This window comes from Monodelphis domestica, chromosome 6, assembly GCF_027887165.1.
Source record: "Monodelphis domestica isolate mMonDom1 chromosome 6, mMonDom1.pri, whole genome shotgun sequence".
Taxonomy (NCBI): Eukaryota; Metazoa; Chordata; class Mammalia; order Didelphimorphia; family Didelphidae; genus Monodelphis; species Monodelphis domestica.
This window is the reverse complement of record NC_077232.1, coordinates 200171714-200198309: the sequence shown is the minus strand read 5'-3', so window position 1 is coordinate 200198309 and position 26596 is coordinate 200171714. Positions and strand designations below refer to the sequence as shown.

The following is a 26596-nucleotide window of genomic DNA, read 5'->3' as shown; positions in this document are numbered from 1 at the left end:
TAATGCCTCTTCTTTTTGTGCCAGGAGAATCTTTGTTTCTCTGTGCAGAGGAAACAATCCAGCAATTTGCTGCATCTTCAAATCTTGTGGATAAACTTTTAGCCAAATTGTTTGGCATACACACAAAAAGATTCATGTTTAAAGCTTAGCTAGCATTGGAACTGAATATTATGAACTGGCACAACATAAAGTCATCTTCTGGTTATATTTGAAATTGTCTTAATAGTGCTTCTCAATTGGTTACCTAATGGCGCTTTTCTTGAAAGTAAGTGTTCTTCCAGATGATAATTTTGAGTCTGGTTTTACTCAAGTTCTTTGACTCTACTCAGGTTTGAGTGGTTCAGTCACTACTACTGCCATACTAGGAAGGCTTTGTGATCTTCAGCAATATAGCCATTACTTCACTGATGGTAGACATAACCACTTGTGACAATATTGAGGAACATGTTCCTTGTTAGATTCTTATTGATTACAGGGGTAGTAAAATCTTCCAAATAATAGCATAAGAAAAAAAAAACAGAAATATCTTTGCATTATTCAGTTTTGATATGTACTCAAAATGATTTTCCTTTTTTTCATTCAAAAAGAGATGAACTTATAAAAGAATTTTCAATTTGTGGTCTATTAAGGAAAATATGTAATTTACCCAGTAAGAATAAAAATTCTATTTTTAAAGGTAGATTAAAAATATTAACTAGTTTCAATCATAATAAATCTTCTTCATTTTATCAGTTCTCATATGATTAAATAATAGATATAAAAATATTAGATGTATTAGATATTATATGTAGATTTATTAAATCTATCCATCCAACACATATGTATTAAATAATAACTGTTAGATATAAATAATAAATATAATTACTATTACCATTATACACCTAAAATTTAAGATTATTGACTGAATTGGAAGAATATTTATTTCTCCCACATCATGTTATATTATGTTCAAAGAAATTCATTTTGCAAAATAAAAATCCTGATCATGCATCATCATCATCATCATCATCATCATCAAACACATTAATATCATCATTAAACATTATCATCTCCTTCCTCATTGTCATCATTATTGCAGCTTTCACCAAAGAGCCTTATGTGATTCTTAGAGAGCATAGATAACTCACTTCTGATTATTTATAGCACTATCTTTGACACTAACTAGTTCCATCATCTTGAAGAAATCACTAGTCTTTTCTAGGACTCAGTTTCTTCATCTGAAAGATGATAGATATGAACTAGATGAACTCTAAGGTCCTGTACAACTCTAATCTTTTATATAAAGCCAGAGCAAAAAATTTAGAAGGAAAGTCAGAGATAATCTAGTCCAATTACCTATTTTTTTTTCTGATGGAGAAACAGATCCTTAGAAGATAAGTATTTTAAGCAAGGTCACTTTGGAGTCAGTTTCAGTTAGAGTTTGAAATCTAAAGCAAATACTCTTTCTACCATATCAAGATGTCTCCTATGATTCCAATGAAGTGATTGATAAATAATCTTTCCCTTCTGCTATCCTCTGGCACCTTCAACTCCTAAATCCTTCAACTTTATAAAATAAGTAAAAAATACCTTTCTTTTGAACAACTTGGCATCCCTCCTTCAATAGAGGAAGTCCAAAAAACCGCACCATTGAACAACTTGTATGTACATATGTGTATAAATGTGCAAAAAACTAGTAAATGTTGTGAAAATCTAGATATGTAAGTGTTCATATATATGTCAATATTTATCAAAATCTATTTATCTAAAAAGATGAGCAGATAGGTATTTCCAGTGTATGTATTAAAATCTCTTCAATTCATGAGTGGATTGCATAAACACAAACATACAGAAAGAGGAGGACATGGAGAGCCAGAGCCAGAGGTAAAGATGGAGACAGAGAGAAAAAACAGATATTATTTCAGTATTATATAGAACACAGATATAATAATGAAATGACTTTGATCATCATCATGTTCAGTGATTAGTCAGTAAGAAAATAGTATTAATGAAATCAAGGGTCATGGTCTTCATCCCCCAACTGGCCAGTGAGCCTTAAAATCTTGGTTCAATTCCTATAGATGGTTTTCCCCAAGTCCCAATCACAATTCTTAGAAAACTATGCCATTACTTAAGAGGCTGATCTATGGCAGCTGCCAGCTAAGCAACTGAAAACATGAACCTTGCAGATAATGGGTTATTGATGTTATTTTTGTATGTAAAAGGAATCACATTATAATTATAATGCATGTATCTATGAGGCTATTGAGTGCAGCTATGAAAACAATTCCTCACATACTAGATGTTAAATTAGCATGCTGTAATATTAGGCAATTAAATAGCAAAAGAAAGCTATATTTCTGTGAACTCTTTTATAGCTGCCCATCATTACTTTAGTCATGTGTGTTAGGAAGTCGTTTTGGAAATGTCATTTGGAACAACTACCTATTTTTCTGAGTTTTACTTGTCAGATTAGAAGCCTCTGATAAAACTCTGTATATATAGGGTAGAAAATTACTTAAATGGATTTAATAAATGTTTTAAATAAAAACTTTAAAATGTGAGAGTGAATATCATCTTCACAGAAATATCACTAAAATATCTTGCTTTGTAATAGGCTTGAAGGGGTTATGTTCTGCACTGAAATGTAGGTCATATCTTATCTGTAGTGACCCTTTTTTTGAAGAAACATCTTCCCCTTCTCAGGAATTTTCATTCTACTAAAACGGCAATTTATAGTACAGTGCAGCAAGTCAGATGTAAGGCCCATAGCAGAGCATTTAAAAAAAAACTGATTATTAATATCCTTATGCATGTCTTTATAAATTTATCTCTTCCTCTATGTATATTTTATCAATATATAATGTTTTATAAATCAGTAATTGGGCTCTAAATGCAATATAATCATAATAGATTAAGTGAATAGAAAAGGGTATAAAAAGGTAGCTTTGGGTTTGACTATTTGGCAGAAAGGATGGGAGAGACATCTTGGTCTTCAGCATTTGAAAAAGGAGGAAATTTGTTTTGGTGCCAAAATTTCAGAGGGATTTTGAGGTAAGGTAAAAACAATAATAACTATAATATACAATTATTCAATAAAAATCAAATAAAAGAATAATTAGTCTATTCCTTTTTTAAATTTTTAGTCAATTTATAACATTTTTCCTTGGTTAAAATAATCATATTCTTTCCATTCCTCCTCTACCCTCACCCTTCCTGTAGCCTACTCTCAATTCTACTGTGTTTTACATGTGTCCTTGATCGGAACCTATTTCCATGTTGTTGGTGTTTGCACTAGGATGTTCATTTAGAGTCTACATCCCCAATCATATCCCCATTGACCCATGTGATAAAGCAGTTGTTTTTCTTTGGTGTTTCTACTCCCACAGTTTTTCCTCTGAATGTGGATAGTGTTCTTTCTTTTAAATCCCTCTGGGTTTTTCAGGATCACTGCATTGCCACTAATGGAGAAGTCCATTACGTTCCATTGTACCACAGTGTATCAATCTCTGTGTACAATGTTTTCCTGGTTCTGCTCCTCTTCCTGGGGTCATTCTAGTTCACATGGAATTCCTCCAGTTTATTATTTCTTTGAGCACAATAGTATTCCATCACCAACATATACCACAATTTGTTCAGCCATTTCCCAATGGAAGGGCACCCCCTCATTTTCCAATTTTTGCTACCTCAAAGAGCACAGCTATGAATATTCTTGTACATGTTTTGTTCCCTATTATCTCTTTGGAGTAGCAGTGCTATGGCTGTATCAAAGGGCAGACAGTCTTTTAGCGACCTTTGGGCATAGTTCCAAATTGCCCTCCAGAATGGTTAGATCAATTCACAACTCTACCAGCAATGCATTAATGTCCCAACTTTGCCACATCCCCTCCAGCATTCATTACTTTCCACTGCTGTCATGTTAGCCAATCTGCTAGGTGTGAGGCTATACCTCAGAGTTGTTTTGATTTGCATTTCTCTGATTATAAGAGATTTAGAACACTTTTTCATGTGCATATTAATAGTTTTGATTTCTTTAACTGAAAATCACCTATTCATGCCCCTTTCCCATTTATCAATTAGAGAATGATTTGATTTTTTGTACAATTGATTTAGCTCTTTATAAATTTGATTAATTAGACCTTTATCTGAGGTTTTTGTTATGAAGATTTTTCCCAATTGTTTGCTTCCCTTCTAATTTTGTTTGCTTTGGTTTTGTTTGTACAAAAACTTTAATTTGATGCAATCAAAATTTATTTATTTTATATTTTTGATTTTTTATGTCTTGCTTGGTTTTAAAAATATTTCCTTTCCCAAAGAGATGACATGTATACTATTCTATGTTCACCTAATTTGCTTATGGTTTCCTTCTTTATGTTCAGTTCATTCCCCCATTCTGAGTTTATCTTGGTGTAGGGAATGAGATGTTGATCCAAATCTAATGTCCCCCATACTGTCTTCCAATTTTCCCAGCAGTTTTTATCAAATAGTGAATTTTGGTCCCAAAAGCTGGGATCTTTGGACTTATCATAGACTGTCTTGCTGAAGTCACTTACCCCAAGTCTATTCCACTAATCCTCCTTTCTGTCTCTTAGCCAGTACCATATTGTTTTGATGACCACTGCTTTATAGTATAGTTTGAGAATTGGGACTGCAAGGCCACCTTCCTTCACATTTTTTTCATGATTTCCCTGGATATCCTTGATCTTTTGTTCTTTCAAATGAACTTTGTTGTTTTTTTCAAATTCAGTAAAAAAGTTTTTTGATAGTTCAATAGGTAGTGCACTAAATAAGTAAATAAGTTTGGGTAGGGTGGTTTTCTTCTATTTTGTCAGTCTTTTGACTTGGCTTCATTAATTCTTGCTGTTTTGCAAGATCATTGGTTTCCAATTGCCCAATTCTGGTCTTTAAGGCCTGATTTTCTGCTATAATCTTTTGATTTTTCCATTTTGTTTCAGTCTATCCTGCTTTTTGTGACTTCAGCTGTTTCTCCAATTGGGAGCTCTTGTTATTTAAACTGTTATTTTCTTTTTGAACTATTACCTATTTTTCTTGCCAGAAGGCTTCCATCTTTTTTATAAGCTTCACTTTAAATTCTTCAAGAGCTTGGGGACAATTTCCATTTTTTGAAAGTTTTTGGTGCATTTATTTGTATTTCCTCTTCTATTTCTTCTGTAGCCTGGGTTTTTCCTCCATAAAAATTATCCAGGATCAACCTCTTCTTCTTGTTTTTCTTGGTATTGGGAAGTTGTTGTTCCTTGGCACTGTTTGCCATCACTATGGTGGTTTTTCCTTCCCTTTCCAATCAGAAATATGAATGAGAGGGGCAGGATCTCTGTGTATGGAGCTAAGGAGCAAGGATTTTTCCTGAGGCTAGCTCTTGAGTCTCTGTAGCTTCTGCTGTTTGCTGTCCTCCTCTGTGCTATCTTCAAATGGGAGTCCACAGTCTGTGCTCTTTGGCCTCCTGGGGTTTCAAGTCTAGCTGCTCTCTGGGATAGGTCTTTGGTGGTCTTAGCTGCCAAGGACCTAGAGGTGCCCCTCACTTGCTCTAGAGGTGCCCCTCACTTACTCATTGATTCTAGCATGGGCTGGCCCTCACTCTGACTCAGTAGGTGGGGTGGGAGAGGGTAGATCAGTTCATGTTTTGGTAGATTTTCACACTCTTATAGTGTGGAAATGCCCAAATCCCACATACCTTAAATGCTGAGGCATAATGTAGAGTCCCTTCTACATATGAATTTGATTTTTTCTGGACTTTTGAGGTAGTCTATATAGGTAGGTGTTGAGGAGGGGACGAGTCCTGTCTCTACACTGCTGCCATGTTTATCTGGAAGTCCTAATTAGTCTATTTCTATCTAGAGATGAGTGAGCACTGACTTAAGCTGACAGGAAATCACATCAATAGGAAAATTGTGCTAAGGGTAACTTATAATTCTGCACTGGAGACTTTGATACATTCCGGAACTTGTGTATCACAAGAAGCTGCTTCTTATAACTGCTTTCCTGCTAGAAATTATTACTCTGCTAGTTGGGAGTTGAGAGAAAGATGACTTTTTCTTCTCAGACTTATGAGGTATTGACAAGTGCTTTTAATTCATAATCACTCTTAAAAATGGTTGAGAGTATTATATGATTGTATTTGATAAAAGTTCTCTTTAGAATATCTTCAAAGGTCATCAAACTAACCTTTTCTTGAGAAATCACTCTTTGCTCCTCTGGGTTCTAAATGGTCCAACAGCAAATCAGTTGCAAAACTTCTGTCTTCTGTTTTTTTTTTTCTTTTTGCACCGGAGAGAACATCAGAGAACAACAGGAAATTCTTAGAGCCATGGAAATTCAGCTATTTCAACCTTTAGTCAAAAAATTCAGATGAAGCAGCTGATGGCTTCTTTCTTGAATTGGCTCTCCTACTAAAGATTTCCTCCCCCCTCCCAGGCCCTACAACCCACCAGAGCAATCTGTTTGACCCACTGCTGAGTCTTTCCCTTGCCCTTTTATTCAGTACTTGGTAAGAGCTCCATTACTAAAAGGGTAGTGATTAGAGCTTCCTATTCTCAATGATTCATCTTTCCCTTATGATATAAAAACCTGACAAATTTCCATTTTCTATTAGTTATAAAACCAACTTTCCCTATTAATCATATTATTATCTCTGAATATTTACTTTATCTTTGTGTTAACCTCTTTAGCCTAAAAACCAGTTACATGCAAATGAGCTAAGGGGCCATGATGTTTTTCAGCCTCAGTTCTTCTAAACTCATTAAACTTTCTTAGAATTTCCTCTTTGAAATTTGTTGCTTCACATTTGCATTTTAACCATATTTTTTTATTCTGCTCTTTTCAGCAGTTGTTTGTTCATCTAAAAGTGAATGCTATCCTTTTCAAGCTGATTTAAATATTTTTATTTATGTAAAAGTCCATATTTCACTCTTTTTGGCAAGCAAATTACTTACAACTTATTTGTTGATTATGTTTCTTTAGTATTTTATTATGCCAAAGTTCTGTTTTGCCCCTTCAGTCATAGTATTTGATAGGTTCTTTATTAAAGGAGTATAATTTTATTATTTCAGAATTTTTTCCTTTGTGAAAAAATGACATTTTTCCTCCTCTTTTTAGCGGTTGAACTTTTTATGTCTTAAAAGGACAATAGTATGTACATATATATATATATATGACTCATATATATATATATATATAAGTATATATACATATATACTTTCATAACTAGCTACGCTTTTATTGGTAAAGTCAGTGGTTAAAATAAAGATTAACAGAAAAGCTAAGAATGAAAGAAGATAGCTCATTAGTTTTAGGAATTTCAAAGCCAACTTTAAATAAAGTATTAACTTTAATAATTAGGAATAGATAAAAATAAATCCATTCTATCACAATTATAGAAGAAAATGAACTGACAGAAAACAGTGAGTACAAACAACTAATAAGCTTTCTAGACCAGCAAATAATCTACTTTTTAAGGGGTGGGACATGGCAGCCAATAGACACAATTGATTTGCTCAATGTAAAACATCAGAGAGGATGATAGAAGACTTTGCACAGTTACAACTTATAACATCTGAAACAAAATAAAAACAAAAGTTGAAAAGCAAATGAGATTATAGAATGAATGGCCTGAAGTTTAGCTAAATAAGATTATCCAAGAAATATTTATGGAAAATTCAGAGGACAACAGATTCAAAATTGGACAGATCTGCTTGCATTTTTATTATATTATATATTTCTTTGTGACAGCACTGAAATCACTGCAATTGTATTCTAGATGAGGAAATACCAGTGGCATTAAAGATTAAGTTGGGAAGATCAGCTGGGTATGAACAAAAAAGAAATCCATGTTATAGGTCAGATGTATCTAATATACTGACCACAACATTGCAGATTGTGGCTAGAACCAGATAAAAATATAATTTGGAAATATTTAACATCATCAGTAAAATACATATATAAATGTAGATAATATTACATTTAAAAATTAAATAAATATTCAACACCCAGGAATCTTTATGTAATGTTTAGAGTTTCTTGTTTCTATTTGAATTTGACAACATGCTCTAGGTGATAAAATTTTAGAGCCAATTTGGTAATTTGTTTTTAGAGATATATTAAAGTAAAGAGGATTATTCCAAAAGAATGCAAAAGGTAACAGAATTATAAATAACAAAAAGCTACCAAAATCACTTTAAAAAACTAATAAATATTCCTATTTTCTCCTTTTTATAAAAGCTTTATTGAGAAAGGCTTCTAGTCTTCAAGTGTATCTTAAGTGGGCACATCAGAGGAGAAGAAACCAACTTTTGTGAGAATTTTTTTTCCTATAGAAAACCATACCTTTGCAATTGTACAAGAGCTTGAGAGCTTAGAAAATAAAAAATTCAGCTGTCTTTATAACTTATTGATTTTTTTATAAAGCATTTAATTCACTGAAGCAAAATGTAGCTTGAAGGTTCTCCTGAAACCATGTATTTTCTACTCATGTATGAAAATTTTATGAGATCATCAGATGTTAGTGGGAAGATAACTTTATTCACTGATCTTCTGGATTTTGACATGAATCTTAAGTGTGCATAGACCATAGGCCAAGTGTCCCTAAAGGCATAGACAGAATATATTTTTACTAGCCTTCTCTCATCATCTCAGGATTAGGACCAACGGTAATGGTCACCCCAAATTACACTACCATATCCTTCACACTCTCTCTTATGACATGATTAAATTAATATATATTAATATATATTAATCCATTACTATAGTAGAAGATACACTTGAAATTCAGTGATAAGTGATAACATAGTTAACATTTATGTGATTACCAAGAACTCAAGGATCACTCTAAGCCCATAAGGTTATAACATTGTCCTTGTCTTTATCAATCTTTCAAACTATAAGGGATATAATGAGAACATATATAAAAATTGCTATGATAAAATAACTTAAGTCTATGAGGGAGACACATGAAATAAAAAAAGAAACTGTTTCTCACTGGTGAGATCATGGAATATTTCCTAGGGAGGTATTGTTCCTGATTCACCTTGAAAAATCCATAGGATGCTAATAGATGAGAAGTGGGAAGAGGTTTTGCAATAGTATAAACCATTATAGCAACCGTTCAGTTGTTACATTGAACCCAATTTTGAGGGCTATGTGTTTTTTTTTAGTCCCATAATCAATGAATCTGTTCATTAAAAGAAAAACTTGTGTTAAGGTTCTACTGTAGTCTAGGTGCAATTCTAGGCACTGGAATTATAAATGTAAAAGTGAGACAGTCCTTCCCTTTAATGAGATTTAACAATTTTTTGTAAGGATACATTAACTTTCTCTAGGGTAAGTGCTTTTTTTCAAACCATGATGAGCATGGAAATATGAATTGTATAATTACATCTGTATAATCTATATCATCCCACCCACCTACTTGGGGAAGGCAGAAGGGATAGAGGGAAGGAAAGAGAGAAAATGAATTGCAAAATATCAGAGAATGTTGAAAATTGTATCAAAGTACAATATGGAAAATAAAAATAAAAGTTGATTAGAAAACAAAAACAACAAAAAAGGCATATGTTCAAAGGCAAATGGATACAAGATATTAATGAATGGCCAGTCAGTCATTAAATAATTGTTAAGTGTCAACTGTATGTCAGTCACTGTGCTAAGTGCTTGGGATATTTAAAAAAGTGCAAAAAAGAATCTCTCTGGGAGTCCATAATCTAATTCTTACAACATTTATAGGTAGTGATTTGGGAGTAAAGAGAGGATTTTAACAATTGCTACAATCAGGAAGACCTAGATGTGACTTGAGCTGAACCTTGAAGTGAATGGAGGTTTCCAAAAGAGGAGAAATAGAATATTTCATGTCTGAGAGAAAGCCTAAAGGGAATGAAAATGGGTGTCAGGATGTTATTCTCTGGAAACATCAGATGGTCTAGATTGACTGAAATGTAGAATATGTAATCTGTCTAGATAAATAGGATGGAACCAATGTGTGAATGTTACACTTGTCTACTTATACTTTATAACTTGCTATCCATCCATCACAATAAAAAGAAAAGAGAAATTTATGTTTTTCAAACTAGTTAATTTGAAAAAAAAAACAACTTGAATATTCATTGTTTTCTGCCTTGGTAAAAGTGTTATAAAGACACTAACCAGGAGGAATGAAAAGTTAAGAAAAGGAAGAGAAAATTCTTGCAATGTTTCCTTCAAAGGTTCATCAATAGTATAGATCTGAAGGAAATCTCAGAGGCCATCTAGAATAATCCTCTCATTTTCCAGCTTATAAAACCAGGGCCAAAAAAGATTATATGGTTTCCCCAAGGCTACAATGGGAATAGGCATCAGAGGAGGTATTTGAACGGAGCTCCTTTCACTCCAGAACAGGGTACCATACTGCCTGTTACTAACATAAAAAGGGCTTTGCTCTTCCCTCATTTAAAAAAAAAATCATAGACTCCACAGGAAATATCCATTGGACTTTCATTTCTAGGAGCAGGCATTATGATTGAGATTCGACCTGAGCTGATTTAATGCAAACCTTTGACCTTATAAATTAGGAAAGTGGAGACTCAGAGAGATAGAATGATTTATCCAAATCACACATAGTAAACTGCAGAAACAGGATTTGAACCTACGTCCTGTGCCTCTCAGAGTTCTCCTTTAATACACTCTAAGATGCTAACTTATTGGTGTTCCAATCACCACCTGTTTTTCAATTCTAGCTTCATTATATATATATATATATATATATGTATATATACATATATACATATATACATACATATATAGTTGGTAAATACTATCTATATTTTTAAGTATTTAGGATAAAAGATCATAATTACTCTTTCATTTAAAAATTTAAGGAAACAGAAATCTAAGCAGTCACACAGGTGGTATGCAGCAGGACCTATAACTCAAAATAAAACACACTTTTCACTATACGTTGCAGGGTCTCTAATTTTTGGTCTGAGACCCTGACACTTTTAGAGAAAGTAAAATGTCCTTAAACCTTAAATAAGGAGTTATAGGGTAAATGGTCCCTACTTAAAAACTTAAAAGAAAGCTAATTCTTCTCTGGTTGCCAGGCAACTAAGAAGGAGGTATGTCAAACTGAAAGACAGGTTTGAATGAAAAAACGCATGAATGAATAGAATCATTGTCAACTTTAGCCTCATTTTTTTCCTCATTTAGAGGAGTGAGATGGGGCCAAATGCAAAGTTAAATTGAACCATTGTTAAAAAGTCCTTTGTGTCTTTTAGTGAATTCCTGAGAATGTTTGCCCATTAAGCTGTATTCCTTATAAATTATTTATTATTAATTCAGAACAGAAGGAAGCAGTTTTCTGAGGTAATTTTTATGATCATCCTTTCAATAGATTTGCCTAAGGACCTAAAGGACACCCATTAAATCACTTATCTGTACTAATTCATCACAGTTAACCTGTGAAATCATATTTCATTTAAGACCCTGGTTTGTAAAAGAAAAATATGTCTCTTGCTAACTTCTGATCTTTTCTCTATCCTACGTGTAATTCTTTTTGATAATGTTGAAAAAGTAGATGTGAGTGTTCTCCGTAGGTAGTCAGTGATAGAAATCCAAATCTAAGTCTTCTGATTACAAATCTAGTGTTCTTAACATTACCTTCTGATGCCTACCTTCTTCCTGGGTGGGTTCATTAAAATATTGTCTTCCTGTAAAATAGATAATAGCATCACAGTGTCATAGATTCATATGTAGAAAAAGTATTTAGAAATCTCAGCCCAACCCTGTCAATTTACAGATGGGGAAACTAAAGGCTTTAATATTGTCTATGTTCTAAGGCTTCTGAAAGATGTTAAAGCAAAAAGTTCTAATGATTAAAAAGTAAAGCAATTTACAGATTTTGACACATTTCTGTTTTATTCCAGCAGGAAAAAAGTCAAGAAAGTTCAAGAAGCAAGGGTAAGAACTAAATGATTTTTTTTAAATCATTGTTACCTCTAATGTTATTGAACATATGAAAGGATACTTAATCCTGGGCTGCTGAGTTGAAAATGTGGTTCTTTAATGTAAATTTCAGAAGAGCTGAGGATCCAAAAGTCATTTATATCTTTGTTTTCTCTAGAGTTTCCCTTTTAAATTCCCTACAGTTAATTTATAGAGAGGGTGGAAAGGGGAGGAGTTTGCTGTGAGGCTTAGGGGTAGAGAGAGGCTAGGGGTAGAGGAGGAGACTTTTTTAGATTTGGTACAATGTGGACACATGCATTTTTTACTATAAGGGGTCTGTGGAATTTCAGCAACTTTTTATTTGTTCACTCGCTGAGTTTCATTGCAAAAATGTAATAGTTACAGCATCTTTAAAAGAAAGTGCCTCCTAGTAGCCATGGTAATGGGGTGCTGTGAGACTTCTTACACAACTACCATTATTGAGTATTTTCCAGTTTTTACTCTAGTCAGCCTGAGATACTACCTGAGAACAGCTCTGAAAAAATCAGTCCAACTTTCTAGAAGAAGGGATAATATCTAGTGGATTTGGGGAGATGTGGCACAGTGAGGACCAAAATGCTCAGTGAGATGAGAAAGAAACACAGCACTTTTGGCCCAGAAAATCATTTCATAGAATCATAGGATTTAGAGACATCAGATAAGGGACCATCAACATCATCTGATCCAGAGAAGTAAAACTGGACACTGCTCTGTCCATAGGGTCATCAAAACTGAACGGGCTTTAAACCATGTTAAAATGTAATGGGGTGATGTTTGCTAGAATAAACAGAAATTCAATAAAACATAGGTAATATTGATTTGTGATTTTTCTAAGTCAATATGAAGTGCTACTAATGTATTTCTATTTGAATTTGACAACACTGATTATCCGATTCTCGATTTATAGAGAAACAGATCTAGAGGGGTCATGCAGATAGTAATTAGTAGAAACAGAATTTGAATCTAGATCATCAGACTTTAAATTCAACCTTCTGTACCCAGCATCCTAAATGCTGCAGATCTTCCCATAGGTCTGGGTGCTTTAGATGCTCTGGATTCTAGTAACTCAGCAATATACTTCATATTAACTGTGATGATCTCTTTATAATGAGGAATCTCAATCTCTTTTTTTTCCTGAAAAGGTTCAGGGTCATCAACCATAAGTTTGACACACTACAAAGTAGAGTGAAAAGTGTGTTTTATTTGGAGTCATAAGCCCTGTTGCCTACTACCTGGGTGACCTCTGTCAACATTGGGCTCTGATTCCTCATATTTTTAAATGAAAGAGGACTCATTATGATCTATCATCCTAAATACTTCAAAGTAGAGATGGTCCTTCCAGAATATATTTTTATGAAGCTAGAATTGAAAAGCATGGGGTGATTGTAACATCAATAAGTTAGCATCTTATGGTGTGTGAAAGGAGATTTGTTTTAGTAGTACAGGACATAGGTTCAAATCTTGTTTCTGCAGTTTTGTTATCTGTGTGATTTGGATAACACATTCTATCTCTCTGGGTCTCCATTTTCCTGATCTGTAAATTCAATTTTGATCAAAATGCCTGATCCTAGAAATAAAAGGCAGATGGATATTTTACTTGTAGAGTCAGATAAATTATTGGGAAACTGAGGGAAGACCAAAGACATTATGTTAATGAAAGGCATCATGATACTGTGTTCTGGAGTAAGAGGAGCTTCATTCAAATACAACCTCTGTTGCCTTTTCCCATTGTGGATTGAGTAAACCATCTCACCTCTTTTGGCACTGATTTTATAAGCTGGAAAATAATAGAGAATTAGAGATAGCATTTTTTAAAAGAATGGTATGGTTCTTATTTGTCAGCATATTTAAGTATCAGTGTTTGTGTGTGTAGGTGTTGTGCTATGTTGTGTTGTGTCTTGGTATATCTACGTAGGAAACAGAAAAACATTTTTAAAAGTGCATGAGTTTTAAGAGTTTTCTTCAAGTTTCCACTGAAATATGCATGTTTCTCATTCCATGAATTTCAAAAGCATTTGCAATTGTTTTCAGAAGGCATGAGTCTTATTGATTAAATATTAGATTATTAAACTTATTTATACTCAAAATACCCATATGAACCTTCAGTTTTATGACTAGATTGCTGTGTAAGAGAATTTCAATTCCAAGATATGCTGTAAGATAGGCATTTACATGATGTATGCATTTTAGATATACTAAATGTATACCTTGTTATGAAGGGCTTCAAAATATTGAGCTAGTCTTAAATCATATTTGTAATAATATTATGTTAGAAGTTGGATTTGTGTTTCTTTTTTTTTTGATGCCTCATTGGCATGGGAAACATATATCAAGTCCTCTCTAGCAACAAAAATGACAGTTTTCAAACATAATGTCTATTTTTTTGTCCTCTTTTGCATGAAACAGGATAATCCCAATTGCTTCTTTTAAAACTTTATTCATACATTACTCAGAATACTCCATTTTCACTATGGTTTATAATCCAGTGAGTTTTAAACAAATCAAACATGTGTATACTTCGGGACACGTGCCTGATGTTTCCCAGGAGTTCACCAGCTTACTCATGCCTAGTTATATAAATCCATGTGGACATGTTGTTAACTCTACTAGAAAGTTAAACCTTTCCTATAGATTTTTTTTCAGCATCTCAGAAAGCATGTTGAGGCAGGAAAGTGCCTCATTTTCTGGACATCTCAAGAGAATATGTCTTTTAATGATCAAACATATCCAATGAACTAACAATTTATTAAAAATTCTAGCTCAATTTACATTAGATACTAACAACTACTTACCAGGTGTTGGTTTCTTTGAGGTTTGTTAAATTGATCACCTGCCTTACCAGTGGTTTTTGATAGGGTTGGCTGGTCAGAATCTTTCATCTGTCAGTTTCTCAGTGGTCTGTGCATATTTTTGCAAAATATTAGATAATGAAATGTTTTCTTTTTTCTTAGAAAATAAACTGTTTTCTTTTCCATAAACATGGAAATAGTAATACTAACATAAATAAATGTTCCCTCCATTGTCTCTTGAATTAATTGATGCTTTAAATTTTACCATAACTGATCTTATTCTTCATGTTATTGAAACAATGCCATCAAGAACACTAATTGATGCTCCAAACATAGTTAGAACTTAACTAATATCATTCTAGTTTAGTTTAAAGCATTATTATGCTACTGGACTGCCAGTTTTGTGTCTTATCTAGCACAGCCTTGTTTAATAAAGGAGGACTCCATCTTTCTGTAATGCATTGTTGTTTATTTTGCACTATTTAAATTGATGTGTTTCAGATTAGAATTGTGTTAATGTACTTTTTTTTAACATTTCATAGGTCTGAATCCTTAAGGAATTTTATAACTTATGCCTTCTAAATTTCCTACAAAGGAACTAAAAATGATCTCGTTAAGAAAAGCATATGGTTTTCAAGTGTACTTGGGATCACAGGCTTATAGTTCAAAGGTTCATTTTAAATCAAACCCTTCATTTTAGAGATAAGATGCTGAGGCCAATAGAGGTTAAATAATTTAAACAAAGTCACACCAGTAAGTGGCAGAATTTGAGTTTGAACCCAGGTCCCCTGATTCTAAATTAGTACACTCTTTTATCCAAAATGCTACTTATTTTATGTTTCAGAAAATTTCTACATTGTACAGTGATACTAATATGGTAAGTAGTTTTTATAGATTTCAACTCATCTTTTTAAAGTCAGATGACTTTAAGAAATTTATCCATTTGGATAGAAATTAAATTAGCACTTTGTTGACCTCCCTAAGGTGGTTAGGAAACTAAAGATGAATGTCTGATGCTTTAAGTAGAAATCAATAGAATTTCATATTGGTATCCACTCTCCCAAACTCAATCCCATTCGACCCAATTAGCCATAAAAGGGTTCTGGATGATCCAGTGGATAGATGCTGAGCTTAGATTCAGGAGAAACTGATTCAATTATGATCTCAAACATTTACTGAATGTGTGACCAAGTAGAGCTCACTTAAACTCTATCAGCCTCACTTTCCTCCATTTTATATTATGAATAATAATAGCATCTACCTCTCAAGTTTGTTGGAAGGATGAAATGAGATGATATTTAAAATAAGGTGCTTATAGTGCCTGTAAAAAAGCTGACACTTAATAAATGCTCATTTCTTCCTTCTTCCAATAATCTGAAGACAGGTAAAAAGAAGCAGATATAGATGTAGGTAAAAGGAAATAAGAATCATAGATTCCCATACAAAGGAATTGTGAATAGTTGAATATGCCCAAGAACTGAGTTGACTTGAGAATAATGTATACAGAAAAGGGAAGTGTGCTGAAAAAAAAGAGTAATGTTTATTTAGAATGTCATTATTTTATGAGTAGTATTTCTTTGTTTCTTTTTGTTTGTTTACTTTTTTTTTTAATTTGGGTCTCTAAACTAGAGGACAAGAATTATTGATTCATTTTTCTAACTTCCCCTCAGAAAGAGAAATGATGTTATCCAGCTAAATACAGCTGTATATAAATCCAGCTAAAGCATAAATTTAATTTAGGGACGGTGTTGGGTAGAAATTGTGATGAGGGTGTAGTTCTTCTTTCCTTTTCATTGTTCCCACAGCTTGATTTTTTAAAAAAAATTTCTCCTATATCAGAAAAGATAGACTGGCCAATCAAGCACAAGTGAAATGAGAAATTCCTCAAGGGAATGAAAAATAAAATATTGTAACCATAGAGCTTACATTGTGATGTCTTTAGTATTTGTTCATACTCTACCAGAGTCACTAAGATGTTGCCTATTCTGAACCTTTCATCAGAGTTCCTTGTTTTAATCTGCTTATTAAAAGTAAGACATGGAAGGACTTATAATAATATGGTAAACCTATAGGTAAAAGTAAGCAATAAATTTTCTTCCTTTATCCTTTTTTCCTTTCTTTTTCATATTTCTTTTTGTGCCTTCCCTCCTTTATTGTCTATTTTCCTTCCTATTGTCTCTCCCTTCTTTCAATTACTTCCTTCTAATCTTCCCTTTTTTAAAAATTCATGAGTTTTCCAAGTAATCTCCAAGAGTTTTCACATCTGATGACCTAGTCCCTAAGCACTCTCCTATTCCATAAGTCGTGAGCAAAAGGACTCTCCTTTGGACTTTCAGGTTAGTGTTAAACAGTAACATAGGGAGGTTGAACAATGGATGTATGTTTGGTCTGTTAGTTATGTGAACTCCCTGCCATGATAATTACTTGGAAAAGGAAACTCTTGGTGTAGCTGAAAGAAAGGTTGCTGCATCTTCAACATACTAGCCTTTAAGATAACCTTGGTGCCTGAGTGGCTAGTTAATTGTGAATGCAAGAGTCCATCAAAAGACTGCTACAAAAGTTGAAAACATTGAAAGCAAAGTCATCAATATTAACAACATGTGGGTTTAAAACAATCTTTTCAAGTACAATGTAAGTGCCAGACACCATTCTTGTGAAAGAGATGCAGTGTGTGATTTATTCAGTTGCAAGATCTGTGAAAGTTAATGTGATATGTCAGAGAAAAAAAGAGAGAGAGAGAAAATGCTATTTAGATTGCCTTAAGAGATACAGTAGGCAAAACAAAGCAGATAATGTCCACTCTGCTTCAACTTGATCTCAATCATACCAAAACTAGATTTTATTCATTCAACTCTGGATACCACACTTTAGGAAGACAAGCTGGATATCTTGTCTAGAAGTGGAGGAGAAAAGAGTAACGAAATCTAAACCACATGAGGATCAGTTGAACTTTAAAGCAAGTCTTTTTGACGTAAAGAAAATATTATTTAGAGGGGAACATGAGAGTAGGCTTTAGGAATTGGAAGGGTTCTCAAGTAGAAGAAGGACTGGACTTGTTCTACCCAGAAGGAACAAAGGATGTGGTCATTACAGATTTCTGCTTAATGAAAGGGGCAACAATACTTTCTCAGTATAAGTAGTGCCCCAAAGTAGAGTAGAGAACCTGGGCACCATAGTAAATTCTAATTAGAGGTTTTCAAGTCCATATTGACTAAACATTTCTGTAGCATCTCCTAGAAAGATTCAGTCTGAATAAAAGGTTTAGATTTGCTTATTATAATGAAAGAGATCATGTAAGGTAATGCTAAACACAAAGTAAATTTTCAAAGTACTTGATTGAATTAATCATAAGTATAAACTGGACATAACCTATTTATAGAATTTGTTTTTCTTTGGGGGACTCAAACGTCAGTTGTATCAGTCCTTCAATCCACGGTTAAAGGAATGGGAGGATTATACAGAGTAGGAGTTATTTAGCATTTTTTTTTATTATTGATCCTCTTAATAGTTTGTTAAGGCTTAAGGATTTGCCCTCAAAATAATATTTTAAATGTATAAAATATAAAATGTATATGATGACAAAAGTAAAATATTAAAATACTATATGTAATATGTATGGGTATATATATACATATATATCTATCTATTTATCTATCTATCTGTCTGTCTGTCTATCCCTCTGTCTATATATCTGTCTATCAGTTCCTAAACCTACTATAATGAAAGGATCAAAGAACTAGGATAGATCATAGCTTAATTTTACTCAAAATTCATTGAAGTTGTGAATTTTTTGAGTGAATATCTTAGCCTATCTGAGTCTTTTTACTCATCTATACAAGGGAACTAGATAAAATGATTTCTTAGAGGTCTCTCTAGATCTAAATTCAAATGATTTCAAGTTTTTGCTAAGTACCTCCTATGTGTGACCTGGGGTATACAAAAGAAGTAACCTCAAGGATCTAATGACCTTATATAGATGAAATTACAACAAAATGAGTAAAGAAAGAAAAGGAAATCAGAATTTTGTGAACTATTCAAATCCCTCTCATCTGTCAAGGCTTGACTTAAGGGTTGATCTCCTGTAGCTCTAAGAAGCTATAGCATTGTAATAATCTCATTCTGGTAAAATCATCTTGTCAGATGAACTAAAACAGGATGAGAATAACTCATCCATTAGAGCACTAGTGGAGGGTGTCTACCTTAAGCATATGAAGACTTCCCTTTATGAAATAGGTGAAAAAGAATAATTGATTCCAATGATGTCCATGAACACAGTCATTTTCCTTTACTTTCATAATAGCCAATCTGATATTTATGGAGTAAATTATTTTAATTTGCATTTCTCTAATACTGATTTAGATAATTATTTGCAATACCATAGAGAGCTTTAATTACTTTGAGAACTGTCAGTTCATTTCCTTTTACCATTTATCAATTGGGGGAATGACATATATATATATATATATATATATATATATATATATATATATATATATATATATATATATACAGAGAGAGAAAGAGAGAGAGAGAGAGAGAGAGGGAGAGAGGGAGAGATTCAACTCATTAATCTATGTTTTGAGAAATAAGGCCTTTATTAGATAGAATTGTAAAAGTTTTTTTTTTTTTGCACCATTATGATTGGTGCATAATACTCTTCATCCTATTTCCCCTTCTTTAGTTTCTGACCACCATCTACTCCAATTTGCCCTCTTTTCTATCAGTCCCACCCCACCTTCTCTTATCCTTTTTCTCTCCTACTTTCCTGTAGGGTATGATACATTTCTATGTATTTCTATATATAAATTCTCTATGTTCCTATCTCAGTGAGTCAATATTGATGAGAGTAAGGTTCATACATTCTCCTCTCTACCTCTCTCATCATCTCCTCCAGTGTAAAAGTTCTTTCATTTCTCTTTAATGTGAGATAATTTAACCCATTTTCCTTTCCTTTCTTACCAATGCTTCTTATTTCTCATGCCTTAATTTTTTTTTATTTTTTGTATCATCTCATCATTCAATTCACATCCTTGCCCTCTCTTTATGCATACTATTTCTATAGGATTTGCAATAATTTTCTGCCCGTGTGGGTATGTAAACAGTTTAAACTTACTGAATGTATTGAGATTTCTCTTTCCTCTTTACTGTTGTAAGTTTCTCTTGAGTCATGTATTTCAGAGTCAAATTTTCCACTAAGCTCTGATCTTTTCACCAGGAACATTTGAAAGTCCTTTATTTCAGTGAATAACCATTTTTTTAAGCTGAAGTATTTTGCTCAGTTTTACTGTGCAAGTGGTCCTTGTTTGAAATCCTATATTCTTTGCTGTATGGAATATTATATTCCATGCCCTCTGATTCTTTAAGGTAGAAGCTACAAAATCTTGTTATCCTGATTGTGGCTGCATGATTTTTGAGCTATATCTTTCTGGCTGCTTGCAATACTTTCTCCTTGATCTGACACTTCTGAGGTTTGCCTGTAATATTCCTGGTAGTTATACTTTGATATCTCTTATAGGAAATGATTGGTGGACTCATTCAACTTCTATTTTCCCTCTGGTTCTAGAATATCAGGACACTTTTCCTTGATAATTTCTTGAAAGGTGAAGTCTGAGGGTTTTTTTTTCCCCTTTTCTGATCATGGCTTGCAGGCAGTCCAATAATTCTCAATTATCTCTCCTGGATTTATTTTCCAGGTCAGTTGTTTTTTTTTTTTAATTTTTTTTTCTCATTTGAATTAGTCTATTTAGTCAATTTAGAACATTATTCCTTGGTTACAATAATCATGTTATTTCCCTCCCTCCCCTCCACCCACCCTTCCCACAGCTGACACGCAATTTCATTGGGTAATACTTGTGTCCTTGATTAGAACCTATTTCCATGTTGTTGATATTTGCACCAGGATATTCATTCAGAATCTACATCCCCAAACATATCCCTTCGACCCATGTAATCAAGCAAGTGTTTTTCTTCAGTGTTTTTACTCCCACAGTGTTTCCTCTGAATGTGGATAGTGGTTTTTCTTGTAGATTACTCCAAGTTGTTCAGGATCACTGCATTGCCACTAATGGAGAAGTCTATTACAATCGATTGTACCACAGTGTATTAGTCTCTGTGTACAATGTTCTCCTGGTTCTGCTCCTGTCACTCTGCATCACTTCCTGGAGGTTGTTCCAGTCTCCATGGAATTCCTCCACTTTATTATTCCTTTGAGCACAATCATATTCCTTCACCAACATATACCACAATTTGTTCAGCCATTCCCTAACTGAAGGGCATCCCCTCATTTTCCAAATTTTTGCCACCACAAAGCACAGCAAAACAAAAAAATATATATTTTTGTTCAGTTGTTTTTCCAATGAGATATTTCACATTTTCTTCTATTTTTTTCATTCTTCCTACTTTGTTTATTTCTTAATGTCTCATGGAGTCATTAGCTCCTACTTGCCCAAATCTAATTTTTAAGGAATGATTTTTTTGAGTAAGCCTTTTTATATCCTTTTCTATTTCACCAATTCTATTTTTAAAGAGTTCTTTTACTTAGGGAATTTTTGTACCTCTTTTTTGATATGAAAAAATGCATTAGATTAAAAGGAAACCAAAGTTAATAAATATATATATATATATATATATTCCTTTCTTCTAATTTTATAGATCCCAAGTTAGGAATTCAGGGCCTAGACAATGAAAGTTGTAGAAAATGTTATTCAATAGCTCATATAATTTTATTATTGTTGTTGTTATTCATTAATTCATAGTTAGATAATCCAGTGACTAGAGTGCCATGATCTGGAGTCAAGAAGACTCATCTTCCTGAGTTTAAAGCAGGCCTGATGCTTTCTACCTATATGACTATGGGCCAGTCATTTAACCTATTTTTCCAATTATAAAATGAACTGGAGAAAGAAATGACAAATGACTTAAGTATCTTTGCCAAGAAAACCCCAAATAGGATCATGAGGAGTTGGACACTACTGAAATGACTAAACCAAACAATAGCAACATATCATATGTATTGCACATTTATAAATTATATCCTACTGTTATTTTGACATAGATTTGTATTTATACATAAGGACAGAATGGGAAAGTTGAAAAACAGGGTAAGAGCTTATAACAAGATTATTCTTCAGATTGGTAGGGGAACAGAAAGTGAAGTTTGTCATTCCTTTCTAACTCCTATAATGAAAACTTATTGTAATAAAATAAACAAATGGAGTCTGAGGTTAGCTCAGTTCTTTTCAAATCATACCATAAGTGTACAGAAGAGCTGGGAATGGAACCTCAGACTCTGATTTCCCAAAGCTACTCAGTTGAAAACATTACATGAACAAATCAAAATATGACATAAACCTCAAGGATGATAATTCATGTTTATGAGCCCTTTATGAGACTCCTTGCCTAATTGCCTGGTGTCTTTATGTTTATGAAATACAATATAGCCAGTGCCATAAGTAATCTTGGAAACAGTGGTTGTTACTATTGTCTGAAGTGCAGAATCATTCTATTTTTTAATGAATTACTCTATCAAATATTATAAACAGCAGTTTCTTTTGTTCCCATTTAAAGAGGGTGGTGATTAGGACAAATAGGTACTTGAAAAATTTATAGTGACTCTGTTCTCATCTGGTACCTTAGTCATGTTTTGAGGGTGTGACTAGAGAGAATAACAGAAGTAAGTAGAATCCCCCTTCTCCCCACCACACATGAAAAGGGGAACTAAAGAAGTGGGAGTTATTTCTTATATTCTCAATGAGAAAAACAACACAGCCAACAGTAACAATTACTCCCAGTAGATTATGGTTAATCCTTGTCTTATGGAAAATAACTAGAAAGAGTGAATGGAATGGAATAGAAATAAATGAAAACATGCAGATCAGCCTTTTTTTTAACCCTTCTTGGCCAATAGCAATTGTGTTGGATTTGAATAGCGTTCACATTTCTAATGCAGCTGTTCCTTTTATTAACAGAATATTTCAAAATTAAATTACTTATCATGGACTTCTACTGATTTCATAGGAGCAAAATTCTATTTTCACTTGAAGGATACAAGAATACAGGTGTTTGGCATCAATTTAATGATAGCTTAAACCTAACTAACCTTTATGATTGATTCAACTTAATACTTAACTAAAAAATCTGAATTCAAAATAATTGTACTACAGATAAACTTCACAAACATAATTCTCTATTATTATGAACATTTTGGCAGTCTTTTCTGATTGCATTATTGAACATCTGTTCCATTTATTATCTTTTACTATCAAAAATTCAGAAGCTGCCATATGGAATTATTTTGTTATTTGGAAAGAAAACTGAAAACAACTATTGTAAGTCATTCCTATATTGGATACCTATTTAAAAACCCTTGCAACTCTGATTGACATAATTTAAAAAAAATGATTGAATCATTGAAGAAGTGGTTAGCTGAGAACTATTAATTAATAAGAAAAATGGAAACAATGCATCTTGAAAGGTAAACATTTTCATTTGCTCTAATTGGCAATGAAAACAAAAGTCTTTCTTTAAATCATTTCAAAGTCTATAATTTTTAGAACAGGTTATTGTTGAGCATTTCTTTGGAAATAAAAAAAGCATTACAAGGGGACTTATAGGCATTCCTCATGCTGTTTTATATTTAGTTTATTTCATAACATTACTGTCAAATTGTACATATTATAGTAATTTATACTTCATCAAATGCTAATGGATTTCTTTCTTTCAGAGAATTTTCTAAATGATCTACTGAAAGGATCATAGATTTAGACCAGGAAAGGTTGTTAGAAATTATCTAGTCTACTTTTGTTTTACTGATTAGAAAAATGAGCCTTGAGAAATAAAGTGATTTGCCTAGGCTTGTCATATATGCAGTAAGTGGCATTAATGAGACTGAAACCTGGGTTCTTGCTCCAAAACCAAAATGGTTGCCACTATAACACATTGGTACAGAAATACTTAATTTCAAATTAAATTGGGAGAAAAATAATTTTCAAAGGATTAAAATATATGGCAATAGGATATAGAGCTAGAAGACATCTTAGAGAACATCTAGTCTACCCCCCCCCAATTTTCAGAAAATGAAACGGAGGTCCAAAGTGTTAATGACTACATTATCATACAGGTAGGTTTAATGAAATTTGTGACACTTGCTTTGGGGATTGAAGGAAGAGAAATATGTAGAAATCTTAAAGCTAAAGTGATGTGTCCATTTAAGATTTCTATTTAGTAGATACAAAAGAATACTAAGTTCATCAATAATGTAATTCAGAGATAAGAATTATTTTTTGGATAATTACACTATCCACCATGAACTAATGAGAAATTGAGAATCTGAGACTTTGATGATTTGTGCACATTGTTGTAGAGAGTGGTGATTCATACACCTATCAATCAATAAACAGTGATTTTGCCTTTACTATGAGACATGTGGGATGCTAAGCACTGGAGATAAAATGAAAAGTTACAAAGATAGTCTTTGCTCTTAAGAGGTTCGCAGACTGATGGGGGAGGCTAGCCAGATAAGTATGACAAATAATTCATAGGATAAAATGAAAATAATGCACTGAGGGAAAGTACTAGACTTAAGGTGGATCAGGAGAAGCTCCTGGTGTAAGTAAGGATTTTAGCTGCATATTGAAGGAAGTCAAGGAAGCCAGGAGGTAGAGATGAGAGGGGAGAACATTACAATCATAGAGAATAGTTGGTGAAAATTCCTGGAGTTGGAAGATAGTTTCTTGAAGAACACCAAGAGACCAATTTGATCAATAGATCAAATAGTACCTGGAGACAGAGAGGAGAGGGCAAAGTATAATGAAGATTGGGACAAATGGGCAAGTAACAAAAATTAGAGCATGAAGTAGAAGGTTTTATATTTTTGTCCCTGGAAGTGAGTGGGGAGGGATAATGTTGTCAGACCTTTGCACTGGAAAGATCACATTGACAGTTGAGCATTATGAATAATTACGTATTTTATACATCATGTCTACATATCCTCCATGTATTTATAGATTCAAATAGCTTTTCTTATGCTTTTTACCTGTATGACTCTGAGCAAGTCACTTAATCTGTTTGCCTCAGGTTCTTCATCTCTAAAAGGGATGTGTGGTAATTCTAGCACCTACCTTGAAGGATTATTATGAAAACCAAATGAGATAATATTTGTTGTGTGCAGCACAGTGCCCGATAGATAGTAGGCACTATATAGATGTTAGTTCTCATCACATTATCATTATTATTACATTTTCTTAATTATTGTTATGAATCTAAGTCTTCCTGTAGAAGGAAAAAATTCAGCCAAGAATTTTCAGGGAATCTAGGAGGCAGAGGTGTAGACAAGATGAGGAGAGAGTATATTCAATGGATTGCCAATGAAAATTCATGGAATCAAGAAATAGAATGTGAGGTGAGGAATAATAAAGAGGAACAGTGTCACTGGTTTTTATGAAGGGAAAGAAGATCGAAAACTTCTTGCACACTGCTGTAAAAAAAATATTTTTTCAAAAGTTTTCTCCTAAATGTTTTGCATGACTATACACTATTTATGTCAAATCTATATCACATTTCTTGCCTTCTCAAGGATGAAGTAAGAGAAGCTTGGAAAGAAAGATTATGGAAGTTAAAAATGTTAGTTTTTGGTTTACATGTAATTGAGGAAAATAAAAATAAAAAATTACCTGGAAAATGTTTTCTCCTAGAATGAGAGTTAGCTGTAATAAATATTTTCATTCTGTGTTTATGATGCCAAGTCCTACTTTAAACTATTGGTTTTAAATTCTTAATAATGATGAGGAAGATAAATTTCCAGTTTTCTACCCGATCCCCACAAGCTTTATCTAAACTGAGACTGTAAAAGTTTAAAAAAGTAGAACTCTATGATTCAACCCAGAATGTTAGCAGTGAAAGAATGCATTGAGTCAAAATCTCTTTTGACTCAACCTACAAATGTGTCTAGAATTAAGTATGATGGGCTAATCTATTTTAAGCAGGCCCAAACTCTTCCCAGTTACTTTCTTTCTCCCATTGTGAGGCCCCCGATAATACATTTTGAGTAGGGGGATCAGAGAAAGATCCTTTTATGTGCTGCACACTTTATCCACCTACCATCTTCTCATGCCCTTGATCTATTCTAAGCTCTCCCACTCACTGCAATTTCTAGTATGCCTTTGTGTGTTAGCCCATATACCTATAATAGCGCTGGCTAAAGAAGCAAAAGAATAAGTTTCTGAGCTGGTACAGTTAATTTCGAGTGACTGTTCTTTAGTGTATAAAAAGTAGGCTTGGGCCCTACGGACTGGATTAAAGTGCTGTCTCTGAAATATACTGACTGTATCCCTCTGGGGAAGGAACTTGACTTCTCAGGACCCAGCAGCTTGTTAAAACTCCAGCTTTCAGAAGGTTTGTGGATCCACATTGGTAGGGGTTTCCTCACTCTGGTGATCTCTACACCAAAGAAATCATGAGGCTTGCAAGATAATATAAAATAATCTAAAAGCTACAGTTCAAGTATGGACGGTAGGTCATAAAATCCTTTTAACCCTCATTGACATGACAATATGCAAGCAATTTATTAAATTGCCAAGGAAAGAGCCAGGAGGGCAAAAGAAATCACAAATAGAGACAATTATCCTGGAGAAAGGGTCAGTGTGTCCCAGTGGGCACTGTGATTTCCTCCCAAATAATATGTTTTTTCCTCATGTGGATAAAAATGGAAAATTGTCTTGCTTAACATTATACATCTTCTGGTCAGTATATAGTAAATTAATTATTCACAAAATTTAAAAAAAAGATCTAAAGGCAACTGAAGTCCAGATTTTCTTTTCCTTTTTTGTATCATAGACTACTTTGAGACTGATAAAGCCTATGGACAC

At 33.3% G+C, this 26596-nt stretch overlaps 1 protein-coding gene across 4 annotated transcripts in view; it reads left to right on the top strand.

The window, feature by feature from the left end:
* Window positions 1-26596, top strand: part of FSTL5 (follistatin like 5) — a 980329-nt gene that overhangs the window by 163504 nt on the left and 790229 nt on the right. For 2 of the 4 annotated variants that reach the window (XM_056802833.1, XM_056802835.1), the window contains exon 3: window positions 11886-11919. In XM_056802833.1, coding sequence (XP_056658811.1) covers window positions 11886-11919 — 34 coding nt within the window. The remainder of the gene's footprint in view (window positions 1-11885; window positions 11920-26596) is intronic. The other 2 variants (XM_056802834.1, XM_056802836.1) reach the window with 1 other exon arrangement.